The 17865-nt window shown below is 43.8% G+C and overlaps 1 protein-coding gene across 1 annotated transcript in view; it reads left to right on the top strand.

Moving 5' to 3' along the window:
* Positions 1-380: 380 nt before the first annotated feature.
* Positions 381-17865, top strand: part of LOC124141664 (pre-piRNA 3'-exonuclease trimmer-like) — a 34369-nt gene continuing 16884 nt past the window's right edge. Inside the window, exons 1-8 of the mRNA XM_046509710.2 lie at positions 381-538; positions 1095-1146; positions 1829-1902; positions 6950-6986; positions 8335-8410; positions 9695-9742; positions 12464-12558; positions 15236-15336. Coding sequence (XP_046365666.2) covers positions 460-538; positions 1095-1146; positions 1829-1902; positions 6950-6986; positions 8335-8410; positions 9695-9742; positions 12464-12558; positions 15236-15336 — 562 coding nt within the window. The 5' untranslated portion in view covers positions 381-459. The remainder of the gene's footprint in view (positions 539-1094; positions 1147-1828; positions 1903-6949; positions 6987-8334; positions 8411-9694; positions 9743-12463; positions 12559-15235; positions 15337-17865) is intronic.

The raw sequence follows: 17865 nt of genomic DNA, 5'->3' as shown, positions 1-17865 counted from the left end.
CTTTCTGCTATTACTTTGACTGCCTGTTAATAACACACACACACATTGTACTATATAGAATTAAAAGGCTTCTTTGTTTACCATGTTACTTCCCGAGTAACTCATGAAATGTAGCTTTCTAGTACCGCAAGTCTGAGAAAGTACGATTTTCTCAATTCACATTATCCTACGATCATGCCACAGGAACTCGTTATTGGTCAGTAAATAGAAATATATACCCGCTATATGTCAGTAGAGACTTACATGTAGGGGGCATATATTTTAATTTAACGACCAATGACGAGTTCCTGTGGATCATACTCCTATTTACACGTGCTGAAACATTATTGTCCGGATTTTAAATTGCGAGATTGTCCAATCAGAAACAGTGTTACAAAATAGCAACAGCGCCCTCTGTAAACATGTGCTTGTAATTTCCCCAGTGTTTTTGAGAATTTATCCAAATTTAAATCTGTCAAAATGTGTGAAGTGACGAAAAGCAACTTTGAAAATTATTTGCCTCTTATAGAGAAGTCTGTAAAGCAAGCAGATTTCATTGGTATGAGAGTTTTTTTTGTGGAAAACGCCAAAGCAATACTCAACAGAAGCATGATGTTTATTTCAGCAATCGTATATCTTGGTATCAAGCTAAACCACATTGTTTACAAATATGCAGACACACTGAAGCAAATGAAGAAACATCGCTCACAGTGACATATATACTAGAACACAGACCATAAACTGTTTCACACGCGATTCGCAAGAAATATTTACTCGTCAGACATATATATATGTAAAATATAACCTCAATTCTTAGACAACAATACCAGAATAGCCAACAAATTATTGGGGTGGCGCCGGGGTGGGAGGATTTGTCTTAGGACTGTATCATAGTTTGATGACACCCCTCCCCTCCCCATTTTATGTAACCAGTTTTCATGGCTCCTCCCGAAATACATGTAACATTTCCTCCATACCTACCTATATTAAATTTAATTTGTAATTGTTTTATTTGGAAGAATAGAACTGTGTCATGTTATCATGCCCACCTATATTATACCATAGCATTGATATACAGCTGTCTTTGTGTGATCAAGTTATGTCTTCCACTTCAGCTATTGACACAGAATTCACAGGCTTGACTGTGAATGACAGCATGAAATACAGGTATGTCTTCACCTTGTTCTCTTCCCAGGCTAGTCAGGCCTTGCAACTCATGCTTGTCCCAGTAGAAAGCCCATGTGACTATGATAAATGTCAGTAACCCACACGACACAGAGACCACAAGTGGGGATTCAGTGGTCACAATGGTGGCTCAATGTGGAAAATACTTGGCTAGTCTTGACTGGACAAAAACCCAACATTCGCCTGCGAGTGTGTGAATGTTGTTTTAAGCCAAATCAGAAATATTAGTCTGGACCACAAAATCTAGTGACAGTATTGATCCTCGCCATTTCAGTACGTTGACATGCCAACTCTTATAAGTGAGTGAGTGAGTATGGTTTTACGCCGCTTTATTTATTTACCCTAGTGGTTAAAGCATTTCCTCGTCATGCCAAAAACCCGGTTTCGATTCCCGACATTGTTGCAATGTGTGAGGCCCATTTCTGGTGTCCCCTGCCGTGATATTGCTGGAATATTGCTAAAAGCCTCGTAAAATGGAACTCACTAACTTACTCGCTAAAAGCGAACTTGTTACTGGAAAGACAGTATGTTAAGTTTTCAATAGATATTTTTCAAATTTATCATATTTCATCCATGGAATAATGTGAGTGGTACAAGCTGTACAAGGTTATGATTCTTATGTTGAAATTGGTTTCTGAATGATCTTTGTATTTGGTTGTTTCAGTTTGTTTGACAGCGGAGGAGACAGATACAGGAAGCTGAGAAGTAGCATATCCCAGTTGACTGTGTGTCAGATAGGTAGGTACATAGTAGCATCTCCCAGTTGACTGTGTGTCAGATAGGTAGGTACATAGTAGCATCACCCAGTTGACTGTGTGTCAGATAGGTAGGTACATAGTAGGATCTCCCAGTTGACTGTGTGTCAGATAGGTGGGTACATAGTAGTATCTCCCAGTTGACTGTGTGTCAGATAGGTGGGTACATAGTAGTATCTCCCAGTTGACTGTGTGTCAGATAGGTAGGTACATAGTAGTATCTCCCAGTTGACTGTGTGTCAGATAGGTGGGTACATAGTAGTATCTCCCAGTTGACTGTGTGTCAGATAGGTAGGTACCTAGTAGGATCACCCAGTTGACTGTGTGTCAGATAGGTAGGTACAGAGTAGCATCTCCCAGTTGACTGTGTGTCAGACAGGTGGGTACCTAGTAGCATCTCCCAGTTGACTGTGTGTCAGATAGGTGGGTACATAGTAGCATCACCCAGTTGACTGTGTGTCAGATAGGTAGGTACATAGTAGCATCTCCCAGTTGACTGTGTGTCAGATAGGTAGGTACATAGTAGTATCTCCCAGTTGACTGTGTGTCAGATAGGTAGGTACAGAGTAGCATCTCCCAGTTGACTGTGTGTCAGATAGGTGGGTACATAGTAGCATCACCCAGTTGACTGTGTGTCAGATAGGTAGGTACATAGTAGTATCTCCCAGTTGACTGTGTGTCAGATAGGTAGGTACAGAGTAGTATCTCCCAGTTGACTGTGTGTCAGACAGGTAGGTACATAGTAGCATCTCCCAGTTGACTGTGTGTCAGATAGGTAGGTACATAGTAGCATCACCCAGTTGACTGTGTGTCAGACAGGTGGGTACATAGTAGCATCTCCCAGTTGACTGTGTGTCAGACAGGTGGGTACATAGTAGCATCTCCCAGTTGACTGTGTGTCAGATAGGTGGGTACATAGTAGCATCACCCAGTTGACTGTGTGTCAGACAGGTGGGTACAGAGTAGCATCTCCCAGTTGACTGTGTGTCAGACAGGTGGGTACATAGTAGCATCACCCAGTTGACTGTGTGTCAGATAGGTAGGTACAGAGTAGCATCTCCCAGTTGACTGTGTGTCAGATAGGTAGGTACCTAGTAGCATCTCCCAGTTGACTGTGTGTCAGATAGGTAGGTACATAGTAGTATCTCCCAGTTGACTGTGTGTCAGATAGGTGGGTACATAGTAGTATCTCCCAGTTGACTGTATGTCAGATAGGTAGGTACATAGTAGTATCTCCCAGTTGACTGTGTGTCAGATAGGTGGGTACATAGTAGGATCTCCCAGTTGACTGTGTGTCAGACAGGTAGGTACATAGTAGTATCTCCCAGTTGACTGTGTGTCAGATAGGAAGGTACATAGTAGCATCTCCCAGTTGACTGTGTGTCAGATAGGTAGGTACATAGTACGATCACCCAGTTGACTGTGTGTCAGATAGGTAGGTACATAGTAGCATATCCCAGTTGACTGTGTGTCAGATAGGTAGGTACATAGTAGGATCTCCCAGTTGACTGTGTGTCAGATAGGTGGGTACATAGTAGTATCTCCCAGTTGACTGTGTGTCAGATAGGTAGGTACATGGTAGCATATCCCAGTTGACTGTGTGTCAGGTAGGTAGGTACATAGTAGGATCTCCCAGTTGACTGTGTGTCAGACAGGTAGGTACATAGTAGTATCTCCCAGTTGACTGTGTGTCAGATAGGTAGGTACATAGTAGGATCTCCCAGTTGACTGTGTGTCAGACAGGTAGGTACATAGTAGGATCTCCCAGTTGACTGTGTGTCAGACAGGTAGGTACATAGTAGCATCTACCAGTTGACTGTGTGTCAGATAGGTAGGTACATAGTAACATCTCCCAGTTGACTGTGTGTCAGATAGGTAGGTACATAGTAGGATCTCCCAGTTGACTGTGTGTCAGACAGGTAGGTACATAGTAGGATCTCCCAGTTGACTGTGTGTCAGATAGGTGGGTACATAGTAACATCTCCCAGTTGACTGTGTGTCAGATAGGTGGGTACATAGTAGTATCTCCCAGTTGACTGTGTGTCAGATAGGTAGGTACATAGTAGGATCTCCCAGTTGACTGTGTGTCAAATAGGTGGGTACATAGTAGCATCTCCCAGTTGACTGTGTGTCAGACAGGTAGGTACATAGTAGTATCTCCCAGTTGACTGTGTGTCAGAGAGGTAGGTACATAGTAGTATCTCCCAGTTGACTGTGTCAGATAGGTGGGTACGTAGTATCTCCCAGTTGACTGTGTGTCAGATAGGTAGGTACATAGTAGGATCTCCCAGTTGACTGTGTCAGATAGGTAGGTACCTAGTAGGATCACCCAGTTGACTGTGTGTCAGATAGGTAGGTACATAGTAGCATATCCCAGTTGACTGTGTGTCAGATAGGTGGGTACATAGTAGGATCTCCCAGGTGACTGTGTGTCAGATAGGTAGGTACATAGTAGTATCTCCCAGTTGACTGTGTGTCAGATAGGTAGGTACATAGTAGCATCTTCCAGTTGACTGTGTGTCAGATAGGTAGGTACATAGTAGGATCTCCCAGTTGACTGTGTGTCAGATAGGTGGGTACATAGTAGCATCTCCCAGTTGACTGTGTGTCAGATAGGTGGGTACATAGTAGGATCTCCCAGTTGACTGTGTCAGATAGGTAGGTACAGAGTAGGATCTCCCAGTTGACTGTGTGTCAGATAGGTGGGTACAGAGTAGTATCTCCCAGTTGACTGTATGTCAGATAGGTAGGTACATAGAAGTATCTCCCAGTTGACTGTGTCAGATAGGTAGGTACATAGTAACATCTCCCAGTTGACTGTGTGTCAGATAGGTAGGTACATAGTAGTATCTCCCAGTTGACTGTGTGTCAGATAGGTGGGTACAGAGTAGTATCTCCCAGTTGACTGTGTGTCAGATAGGTAGGTACATAGTAGCATCTCCCAGTTGACTGTGTGTCAGATAGGTGGGTACATAGTAGCATCTCCCAGTTGACTGTATGTCAGATAGGTAGGTACATAGTAGCATCTCCCAGTTGACTGTATGTCAGATAGATGGGTACATAGTAGTATCTCCCAGTTGACTGTGTGTCAGATAGGTAGGTACATAGTAGCATCTCCCAGTTGACTGTGTGTCAGATAGGTGGGTACATAGTAGCATCTCCCAGTTGACTGTGTGTCAGATAGGTAGGTACATAGTAGCATCTTCCAGTTGACTGTGTGTCAGATAGGTAGGTACATAGTAGGATCTCCCAGTTGACTGTGTGTCAGATAGGGGGGTACATAGTAGCATCTCCCAGTTGACTGTGTGTCAGATAGGTGGGTACATAGTAGGATCTCCCAGTTGACTGTGTCAGATAGGTAGGTACATAGTAGGATCTCCCAGTTGACTGTGTGTCAGATAGGTAGGTACATAGTAGGATCTCCCAGTTGACTGTGTGTCAGAAAGGTGGGTACATAGTAGCATCTCCCAGTTGACCGTGTGTCAGATAGGTGGGTACATAGTAGGATCTCCCAGTTGACTGTGTCAGATAGGTGGGTACATAGTAGTATCTCCCAGTTGACTGTGTGTCAGATAGGTAGGTACCTAGTAGGATCACCCAGTTGACTGTGTGTCAGATAGGTGGGTACATAGTAGCATCTCCCAGTTGACTGTGTGTCAGATAGGTGGGTACATAGTAGCATCTCCCAGTTGACTGTGTGTCAGATAGGTAGGTACCTAGTAGCATATCCCAGTTGACTGTGTGTCAGATAGGTGGGTACCTAGTAGCATCACCCAGTTGACTGTGTGTCAGATAGGTGGGTACATAGTAGCATCTCCCAGTTGACTGTGTGTCAGATAGGTAGGTACATAGTTGCATCTCCTAGTTGACTGTGTGTCAGATAGGTAGGTACATAGTAGCATCTCCCAGTTGACTGTGTGTCAGATAGGTAGGTACCTAGTAGCATCTCCCAGTTGACTGTGTGTCAGATAGGTAGGTACCTAGTAGCATATCCCAGTTGACTGTGTGTCAGATAGGTAGGTACATAGTAGCATCACCCAGTTGACTGTGTGTCGGATAGGTGGGTACCTAGTAGCATCACCCAGTTGACTGTGTGTCAGATAGGTGGGTACATAGTAGCATCTCCCAGTTGACTGTGTGTCAGAAAGGTAGGTACCTAGTAGCATCACCCAGTTGACTGTGTGTCAGATAGGTAGGTACCTAGTAGCATCACCCAGTTGACTGTGTGTCAGATAGGTGGGTACATAGTAGCATCTCCCAGTTGACTGTGTGTCAGATAGGTAGGTACCTAGTAGCATCACCCAGTTGACTGTGTGTCAGATAGGTGGGTACATAGTAGCATGTCCCAGTTGACTGTGTGTCAGATAGGTGGGTACATAGTAGCATCTCCCAGTTGACTGTGTGTCAGATAGGTAGGTACATAGTTGCATCTCCAAGTTGACTGTGTGTCAGATAGGTAGGTACCTAGTAGCATATCCCAGTTGACTGTTTGTCAGATAGGTGGGTACATAGTAGCATCACCCAGTTGACTGTGTGTCAGATAGGTAGGTACATAGTAGCATCTCCCAGTTGACTGTGTGTCAGATAGGTAGGTACCTAGTAGCATATCCCAGTTGACTGTTTGTCAGATAGGTAGGTACATAGTAGCATCTCCCAGTTGACTGTGTGTCAGATAGGTAGGTACCTAGTAGCATCACCCAGTTGACTGTGTGTCAGATAGGTGGGTACATAGTAGTATCTCCCAGTTGACTGTGTGTCAGATAGGTAGGTACATAGTAGCATATCCCAGTTGACTGTGTGTCAGATAGGTAGGTACATGGTGTGTATGTTTGGAGTCACTGAGATTCCGTGCAATGTTTTCAAATAAATACTCACTCAGACACAGTATTTCGAGCACCAGACAAAGTAATAACAAGTACTATCTCTTAACGTCTTTTGATATGACGCAGCCAGGAATTGAACCCCGATCTTATGCTCTCTGAGCATCGTGACACCTACTCCAGTTGCTTATCAGTGTTTTCATATTGCAGGTGTGTCTGCCTTTGTGAAGCAGGGCACAGAGAACAGGTGAGGATATCATGCAGTCATGGGGGCATACGAGGTGTCAGGTCACACAAGGTGTCAGGGTACACAAGGTGTTAGAGCATACGAGGTGTCCGGACATGCAAGGTGTCAGGGGCAACAAGGTGTCAGGGGACACAAGGTGTCAGGGCATACAAGGTGTCAGGGCATACAAGGTGTCAGGGGACACAAGGTGTCAGGGCAAACAAGGTGTCAGGGCATACAAGGTGTCAGGGGACACAAGGTGTCAGGGGACACGAGGCGTTAGAGCATACAAGGTGTCAGGGGACACAAGGTGTCAGGGGCAACAAGGTGTCAGGGCATACAAGGTGTCAGGGGACACAAGGTGTCAGGGTACACAAGGTGTTAGAGCATACGAGGTGTCAGGGCATGCAAGGTGTCAGGGGCAACAAGGTGTCAGGGGACACAAGGTGTCAGGGCACACAAGGTGACAGGGCACACAAGTTGTCAGGTCACACGAGGTGTCAGGGCACACAAGGTGTCAGGGGCAACAAGGTGTCAGGGCATACAAGGTGTCAGGGGACACAAGTTGCAGGGCATGCAAGGTGTCAGGGCATACAAGGTGTCAGGGGACACAAGGTGTCAGGGCATGCAAGGTGTCAGGGCACACAAGGTGTCAGGGCATGCAAGGTGTCAGGGCACACAAGGTGTCAGGGTACACAAGGTGTCAGGTCACACGAGGTGTCAGGGTACACAAGGTGTCAGGGTACACGAGGTGTCAGGTCACACAATGTGTTAGGGCACACAAGGTGTCAGGGAACACGAGGTATCAGGGCATACAAGGTGTCAGGGTACACAAGGTGTCAGGGTACACAAGGTGTCAGGGCACACAAGGTGTCAGGTCACACAAGGTGTCAGGGTACACAAGGTGTCAGGTCACTCGAGGTGTCAGGGCACACAAGTTGTCAGAGCACACAAGGAAGCACTCAGAAAACGAACTTAATGACCAGTTCCTATTTAAATAATTTAAGGCAGCACCATTCTATTTTAGTCACAATGTCGATTCCGACAACTATGCCTTTTCCATCCAAAGGGTAGTTCCATTGAGGAAATGTTTGCGTAATCTGTGTTGTTATCTTTTGTTGAAACTTTAAATTATCATCAAAGTTGTGAATTAATGAAGGCAAATCATTTTAGAAAGCTGACATCTGATTGGCTCAACAACTCATGCAGCCTTCATTTACTTTGGGCAGTCGGCGTTTCCTCTGGTGTCCCTGATCCCCAGTTCCGGGAGGTGCTGTCAGATTGTCATGTTGACAGGTATTGTGTCGGAGTGAATGAGGTGATGTTAATGAGATGGAAATTGACAAGTGTTTTATTTTGTTCTCACTAGGTACTCGGTTCGCACATTCAACTTCCATCTGTTTCCCCGATCGTTTGGGCCTCACGATCCTCGCTTCCTGATCCAAGTAAGACGGTTTGCTGAAGTCTTTTTGTGATTACTTGATTCATAGAATTGTAGCTCTCAAGAGCTTTCATATATTTCATGGTGTCAAAACTGTTACATTTCCTACATCTCTGAAGACCCGTTAAGAACCGGGTAAGAACAGGTCTTCAGCAACCCATTGCCGGAACAGGCGACCATGCTTGTTGTAAGAGGCGACTAACGGGATCGGGTGGTCAGGCTCGCTGACTTGGTTGATGCATGTCATCGCTTCCCAATTGCATAGATCAATGCTCATGATAACAATCACTGGATTGTCTGGTCCAGACTTGATTATTTGCAGACCGCTGTCACATAGCTGGAACGTTGCTGAGTGCGGCGTTAAAAAACAAACAAACAAACAAACAACATCTCTACCATGAAGCTGATGTGCCAGCTGTTAGACAACTAAAGCTTGTATCGTGATGCTTTCCCGTGTAAACGTGTATAAAAGTTAATATCTCAAGACGGACACTTCTATCATTGAGTGGTGAAGTGGTCTTTTCTTGGGGATTACTGCATTAGACCAGTGTTTCCGCAGAGTTTGAAACTACCAGTCCTGGTGGACTGGCAACTCTAAATTTTTGTCAGTCCCAACTTTCAACAAATAAAAAAACGCATGAAAAATACCTGGTTTTAATTCTTTCAACATGTTCAATGCCTTGACGTCATCTCTGAAGTAACTGAAGTTAGTTCTACACACAAAGTTCAGTCACAAGTTTCTTTTATTTCTGAATATTTCGAGGGTAAGTCACTACAAATATATATTTAACCTCGAAGCAAAGCAAAATGTTACTTCCTTGCACTAAAAATAGACAAGGGGAACCCTGATGAATTCAGACAAGCTGACTTTGTTTGAAACATATAATATCGCCAAGGTTTTGTTCGACAACACAGATTTATAAGGTACTTTATTTGCCGGTCCCAGGGACTGGCAGTCACATGAATTCCGGTCCAAGCCTAAATTGCCTAGATTTACTCGTAAAAACTGGTAATTACCTGTAAACGGGAACACTGCAGTAAACTGGGAACGCAATAATACAACCTCACACTTTATATCCTCACACCCACGGGAACTGGAACTTGTCGTAAGAGACAACTTATTGGATCAGGTGGTCTGACTCAGTGACTTGGCATGGAACGTTGCTCATAACGTCAATCACAGTCTTGCTGAGTTAAACGTTAAGCAGCTACAAACAAACTTTAACTGATCCCAGTTGTCTTCCCTTCGGCTTGTCTACAGTTGATATGTTTTTCTTTCTTTTTGCAGTCATCATGTGTTGAATTTTTATGCAGATACAACTTTGACTTTCAAGCCGTGAGTGTTATTGTTCTTGTGTACAGGGAATGAGTGAGTATGGTTTTACGCCGCTTTTAGCAATATTCAAGCAAAATAACGGTGGGGGACACCAGAAATGGGCTTCACACATTGTACCCATGTCGGGAATTGAAACCCATGTGATGAGCGAACACTTTACAACACTTAAAAACCTTGTACATCACCTTGAGGGTATTTACAATACTATACAACCTTGTATAGTGTTGTATGTTTCCCCCAGACATGCCAGATGATGTACAAGGGTGTATAGTGTTGTATATCCCCCAGATGATGTACAAGGATGTATAGTGTTGTATATCCCCACAGATGATGTACAAGGTTGTATAGTGTTGTATATCCCCACAGATGATGTACAAGGTTGTATAGTGTTGTATATCCCCACAGATGATGTACAAGGTTGTATAGTGTTGTATATCCCCACAGATGATGTACAAGGGTGTATAGTGTTGTATATCCCCACAGATGATGTACAAGGTTGTATATCCCCCCAGATGATGTACAAGGTTGTATAGTGTTGTATATCCCCCAGATGATGTACAAGGGTGTATAGTGTTGTATATCCCCACAGATGATGTACAAGGATGTATAGTGTTGTATATCCCCACAGATGATGTACAAGGTTGTATAGTGTTGTATAGTGTTGTATATCCCCACAGATGATGTACAAGGTTGTATAGTGTTGTATATCCCCCAGATGATGTACAAGGATGTATAGTGTTGTATATCCCCACAGATGATGTACAAGGATGTATAGTGTTGTATATCCCCACAGATGATGTACAAGGATGTATAGTGTTGTATATCCCCACAGATGATGTACAAGGTTGTATAGTGTTGTATAGTGTTGTATATCCCCACAGATGATGTACAAGGTTGTATAGTGTTGTATATCCCCCAGATGATGTATAAAGGTGTATAGTGTTGTATATCCCCCAGATGATGTACAAGGTTGTATAGTGTTGTATATCCCCACAGATGATGTACAAGGTTGTATAGTGTTGTATATCCCCACAGATGATGTACAAGGTTGTATAGTGTTGTATATCCCCCCAGATGATGTACAAGGATGTATAGTGTTGTATATCCCCACAGATGATGTACAAGGTTGTATAGTGTTGTATATCCCCCCAGATGATGTACAAGGTTGTATAGTGTTGTATATCCCCCAAGATGATGTATAAGGGTGTATTCTGTTGTATGTTTCTCTAGATGATGAACAAGGTTGTATAGTGTTGTATATCCCCACAGATGATGTACAAGGTTGTATAGTGTTGTATATCCCCACAGATGATGTACAAGGGTGTATAGTGTTGTATATCCCCACAGATGATGTACAAGGTTGTATATCCCCCCAGATGATGTACAAGGTTGTATAGTGTTGTATATCCCCCAGATGATGTACAAGGATGTATAGTGTTGTATATCCCCACAGATGATGTACAAGGATGTATAGTGTTGTATATCCCCACAGATGATGTACAAGGTTGTATAGTGTTGTATAGTGTTGTATATGCCCACAGATGATGTACAAGGTTGTATAGTGTTGTATATCCCCCAGATGATGTACAAGGATGTATAGTGTTGTATATCCCCACAGATGATGTACAAGGATGTATAGTGTTGTATATCCCCACAGATGATGTACAAGGATGTATAGTGTTGTATATCCCCACAGATGATGTACAAGGTTGTATAGTGATGTATAGTGTTGTATATCCCCACAGATGATGTACAAGGTTGTATAGTGTTGTATATCCCCCAGATGATGTATAAAGGTGTATAGTGTTGTATATCCCCCAGATGCCGACAAGGTTGTATAGTGTTGTATATCCCCACAGATGATGTACAAGGTTGTATAGTGTTGTATATCCCCACAGATGATGTACAAGGTTGTATAGTGTTGTATATCCCCCCAGATGATGTACAAGGATGTATAGTGTTGTATATCCCCACAGATGATGTACAAGGTTGTATAGTGTTGTATATCCCCCCAGATGATGTACAAGGTTGTATAGTGTTGTATATCCCCCAAGATGATGTATAAGGGTGTATTCTGTTGTATGTTTCTCTAGATGATGAACAAGGTTGTATAGTGTTGTATATCCCCACAGATGATGTACAAGGTTGTATAGTGTTGTATATCCCCACAGATGATGTATAAGGGTGTATTCTGTTGTATATCCCCCAAGATGATGTACAAGGTTGTATAGTGTTGTATATCCCAACAGATGATGTACAAGGGTGTATTCTGTTGTATATCCCCCAAGATGATGTACAAGGTTGTATAGTGTTGTATATCCCCACAGATGATGTACAAGGTTGTATAGTGTTGTATGTTTCCCCAGATGATGTACAAGGTTGTATAGTGTTGTATGTTTCCCCAGATGATGTACAAGGTTGTATAGTGTTGTATGTTTCCCCAGATGATGTACATGGTTGTATAATGTTGTATATCCCCACAGATGATGTATAAGGGTGTATTGTGTTGTATATCCCCCAAGATGATGTACAAGGTTGTATAGTGTTGTATATCTCTCCAAGATGATGTACAAGGTTGTATAGTGTGGCATGTTTCTCCAGATGATGTACAAGGGTGTATCATGCTGTATATTTCAACCAGATGATGTACAAGGGTGTATGATGCTGTATATTTCAACCAGATGATGTACAAGGGTGTATGATGCTGTATATTTCCCCCAGATGATGTACAAGGGTGTATCATTCCTGAATAACAGCCAGGAGGACCTGATCAGAGAACATCTCAGCAAGAAGCTGTTGTTCCAGGGACTCAGTAGGTAGGTAGCCTCCTCACGCAGCATGGCACTCTAGGGGTTCCTTGTTCCAGGGACTCAGTAGGTAGGTAGCCTCCTCATGCAGCATGGCACTCTAGGGGTTCCTTGTTCCAGGGACTCAGTAGGTAGGTAACCTCCTCATGCAGCATGGCACTCTAGGGGTTCCTTGTTCCAGGGACTCAGTAGGAAGGTAGTCTCCTCATGCAGTATGGCACTCTGGGGGTTCCTTGTTCCAGGGACTCAGTAGGTAGCCTCATCATGCAGCATGGCACTCTGGGGGTTCCTTGTTCCAGGGACTCAGTAGGTAGGTAGCCCTCTCATGCAGCATGGTACTCTGGGGTTCCTTGTTCCAGGGACTCAGTAGGTAGGTAGCCTTCTCACGCACCATGGCACTCTAGGGGTTCCTTGTTCCAGGGACTCAGTAGGTAGGTAGCCTTCTCACGCACCATGGCACTCTAGGGGTTCCTTGTTCCAGGGACTCAGTAGGTAGGTAGCCTCCTCATGCAGCATGGCACTCTGGGGGTTCCTTGTTCCAGGGACTCAGTAGGTAGGTAGCCTCCTCATGCAGCATGGCACTCTAGGGGTTCCTTGTTCCAGGGACTCCGTAGGTAGGTAGCCTCCCCATGCAGCATGGCACTCTAGGGGTTCCTTGTTCCAGGGACTCAGTAGGTAGGTAGCCCTCTCATGCAGCATGGCACTCTGGGGTTCCTTGTTCCAGGGACTCCGTAGGTAGGTAGCCTCCTCATGCAGCATGGCACTCTAGGTGTTCCTTGTTCCAGGGACTCAGTAGTTAGGTAGCCCTCTCATGCAGCATGGCACTCTAGGGGTTCCTTGTTCCAGGGCCTTAGTAGATAGGTAGCCACCTTATGCAGCATGGCACTCTGGGGGTTCCTTGTTCCAGGGACTCAGTAGATAGGTAGCCTCCTCATGCAGCATGGCACTCTAGGGGTTCCTTGTTCCAGGGACTCCGTAGGTAGGTAGCCTCCCCATGCAGCATGGCACTCTAGGGGTTCCTTGTTCCAGGGACTCAGTAGGTAGGTAGCCTCCCCATGCAGCATGGCACTCTAGGGGTTCCTCACTTGAGTTTTGTGCTGCATTCACCAATATTTCAGTAATGTTTATTCAATTCTGAAGTGCCTGTATAGGTAATGCGACTTTACGCAGTGAATTGTAGCACCTTAGATGACTGGGCCACCTGCCAGTCCCAAACAAATTCTGCGGTAAACTTGTCCAAATTCTGCAGTAAATTTACCAAATTTCTGCAGCTAAAATTAAAACATTCTGCAGTAAAATTATAACCATACTCCCCAAAATGATAATACAAAATCTTAATGCAATTTTTTCTTTAAAATTTTTAATCTTTTGCATTTCAAGACATTAAATTATGCAAATACATATGCATTCATGTAGGATATCTATTTATGGTTCAGAGCTCCAGATAAGCTGCGTATCTGCGTAAAATACGCATCAGAAATGCAGAAATACGCAGTAAGATAAATTCAAAGTGTATCAAATACGCAATGAACATTACAGATACGCTACAAAAATAAAACTTGTGCGTATCATCAAAATATTGTGAAGTAACCCTGCATTTTCGATTAGCAAATCAGCAACTTATTTTGAAATTATAAACGGGCATTCCGTCAACCTTGCCAAACTCCACGATGACAGTTACATCATGATCATTTGCCATCACACTTTCTTGTGGAAGTATCGTGGTATTTTTGAGTCCTATAAAGCTCTCAAACCCACACGACACCAGTTTGCAGGGACTAGAGGAATAGGGTTTTTTAATATGTAACTTAAATACCCACATGTGTAAAAACTAGTGGGTAACTGAAATTTGAATACCCAGATAGAATTACCGATACCCAATGATTTTAAAATGCATGGGTAAAATACCCACAACACCAAAAGCTTATCTGGAGCTCTGTGGTTAGATGAAATACATGGTTTATGTAGTCGTAATACCACAAGAACTCACAAAAGTGGGTATTCATTAAATGTTTGGGAATCACTCAAGCCTAAATTCAGTGCAAAAGCTTGAAGATAACGACAATTAGTGTATTGATTGATAAAAAAAGGCAAATTCCTATATTTTTCTGCAATTCTGCAGTAAGTTACATTTTCTGCAATCTTTCCATGATCATAAAATCGCAGAATTCTTCTGAGACTGACCTGGGGTTACGGGTGGCCCAGTCGTCTAAGGCGCCGCGATTCGCTGTGCAGAGTTGCGTCCCTTGGGCACGCCAGAAACCTATGATTGTGGGTTCGAATCCCGGTTCGCCCCGATTATGTTTCTAGGTTTGTCAGCACCATACCCGTGCTCGTGGGTTTCACCGAAGTGGTAAACGTCTTAGACCTGCATCACTTCGGGCTTTCCTCCCACATTAAGCTGACACGCCGTGATATAACTGGAATAATGTTAAAAGCGGCGTTAAACCCAACTCACTCACTCACTCACTCACTGAGACTGACCTGTGCCAAAATTACCCCTTTTAAACAAGAACCCACAAGAGGGCAAAACCTAGAATCATAATCAGATCAAACCTTCTCTAGTGCAATGCAGTAAAGCCAGCGTGGGTAAATTACTTTACTTTAGTCTGATTTTGTCTGGTTTACATTTCTGTAACGACACCTCTAGCAATACGCTGCTCAATTCCTGATGTTGATTGTAAAGGGAGGTGGATGAGAGGGTTCTTCAGCAACTCTGTTCACAAGTGGCGGAGAAGTTTGTCACAGTGAAGGAGGGAGACATGTTTGTGGTCCACAAAACTGAAGGTGAGTAGGGAGGGCTCATTGTTTAGAAATTGATGTACTCAGAGGTGAGTTGGGAGGGCATATTGTTTAGAAAGTGATGTACTTGGGGGTGAGATGGGAGGGTTCATTGTTTGGAAAATCATGTCTTCGGGGATGAGCAGGGAGGTCTCATTGTATGGAAAATCATGTACTCGGGGGTGAGCAGGGAGGTCTCATTGTATGGAAAATCATGTACTCGGGGGTGAGCAGGGAGGTCTCATTGTATGGAAAATCATGTACTCGGGGGTGAGCAGGGAGGTCTCATTGGCTCATTGAAATATGGAGAGGCTACTGTTTACTGCTGGATATTATAAATGTGCATGTCTGACTAATCCAATTGAACTCACAGATTGTTGCTTTATCAGACAAATTTGCAGACTACAGTATTAGTGGAAATGTAATCGTTGCAATCACAGAAAACACAGAATTGGTTTTCCAAGCTTTTACATTTCATGTCTGCGACTTGAGAATATGGATATTTGTCAGACACAATGGATTCATTCTAATAATTTGTCCAGTATGAAATTATATAGAAAATAAACATAGTTTAATAAATGTTTTTTATTAGAATATGTATCTTCATCAAAGATAGTTCCATATCCTTAGCATGCGTTGATTATTTTGTAATATTGTTTGTAGCTGTGATTGAATATGCCTAAGGCTAAAAAAAAAAAAAAGTCTTGGTTCTCAGACACCACCCGCATCATCATAAAGTCTGCCGCACGTTTTGTTTCTATTTCCATCCCCCCCCCAAGAAATCCTTAATACTTAAAAACAATGCGATCCAATATGGCACACAGTTACTTCCCTTTACATGTGCACCACCAAGCTCCTCACAGCGATAGTACGTTCCCGGAGCTCTCTATACTATCTCTGCCACCAGTCAAAACTCCCCACTGTGAATAGGTGGCCACAACCGTGCTTGGAGTTGAACTCGCAACCGAATGACCGTTATGTTTACAAACAAGTGACGACTGTCATGACGCCAAATACACTTACCCCTGCTAAATTACTTTCTTTGTAGGTCAATTTGAATTTCTATTTCATTAAATCTATCATGTCATTGATATGGTAAGAATGTAAGGGAGAAGTTGGTTGATTTTCCGTTAGTCTGCAATCTCGAACCAATCTGATTATCAAAACAACAAAGTAAATTCATCTGGAAAACATGGTCAGTCGTAAACCTTTTCAAATTAAAATATGATGGCATTCTCACAGACATAAACAAAAGTATAAACGTTACTACATATGGGGTTGGAGGGCAAATTTCAAGATTCTTGTAATGGCCGCGCCCACACTGGTGGCAGCGATGTTACCGAGAGTGTAACGATGGTGTCACGCGCTGGGAAGGAGCTTGGTGCACCACTGCGCATCACGTGTTATGGCCATGGCGGCAACAGGAATCTGTGTGCTTGTTTATGTAGGGAGGCCCTTTCACAGGTTGATGGTACACAACTGTTTATTTGGTTACACACTAGTTTGAACAAGCAAAAAAATAAAACCACCATGTTTTCAAAAGTCATTGTCTGGGAACAAATTCTTTCCTTTTTTTAAGCCTAATGTAGCCATGTTGTTTTTATTGAAACCAGCCACAACCTGATGTCTGAACCAAAGTAGGGTGTTGACATCACTTAAGTTGACCTGCTCCTGTTTGTGGTGGCTTGTGGTCGTGTGTACAGCGCACGGGTCATTATGTCTGCACCAAAGTAGCGTGATGACATCACTTGAGTTGACCTGCTCCTGTTTGTGGTGGCTTGTGGTCGTGTGAACAGCGCACAGGTCATGATGTCTGAACCAAAGTAGCGTGATGACATCACTTGAGTCGACCTGCTCCTGTTTGTGGTGGCTTGTGGTCGTGTGTACAGCGCACGGGTCATGATGTCTGAACCAAAGTAGCGTGATGACATCACTTGAGTCGACCTGCTCCTGTTTGTGGTGGCTTGTGGTCGTGTGAACAGCGCACAGGTCATGATGTCTGAACCAAAGTAGCGTGATGACATCACTTGAGTCGACCTGCTCCTGTTTGTGGTGGCTTGTGGTCGTGTGTACAGCGCACAGGTCATGATGTCTTAACCAAAGTAGCGTGATGACATCACTTGAGTCGACCTGCTCCTGTTTGTGGTGGCTTGTGGTCGTGTGTACAGCACACGGGTCACAAATCAGAGAAAAGTTAAGCAGTGTTGGTCACGGAGAGTCCTTGGATGGGTGACCGTGTTTCGGCAGCTTGGCTCCTGTGAGTTTCTAGGGCTTCGGTCCAGCCCTACACTGAAGCAGATGTACAACATGTGGTGTCTCCTTGGGCAAATGACTTTGTTCGAAATGTGCCTCTGTTCACCCAGCAGGAAGTGGGTACCCGGTAGGATGAGATGGTAATGTGGGGGTTAACATTCTAGAGCTTAACAGGCAGCTTAGGTTGTATTCTCCCCAGGGAGCTGAGAATGATTCTTGAGTGCACACTGATCCAGTAATAATAACACTTTGAGAATGCCGCTGAGTGGTGTGGAAATATGG

Source organism: Haliotis rufescens, unplaced genomic scaffold (genome assembly GCF_023055435.1).
Source record: "Haliotis rufescens isolate VD_foot unplaced genomic scaffold, xgHalRufe1.0.p SCAF_21, whole genome shotgun sequence".
Taxonomy (NCBI): domain Eukaryota; kingdom Metazoa; phylum Mollusca; class Gastropoda; order Lepetellida; family Haliotidae; genus Haliotis; species Haliotis rufescens.
This window is presented reverse-complemented; position numbering and strand designations above follow the sequence as displayed.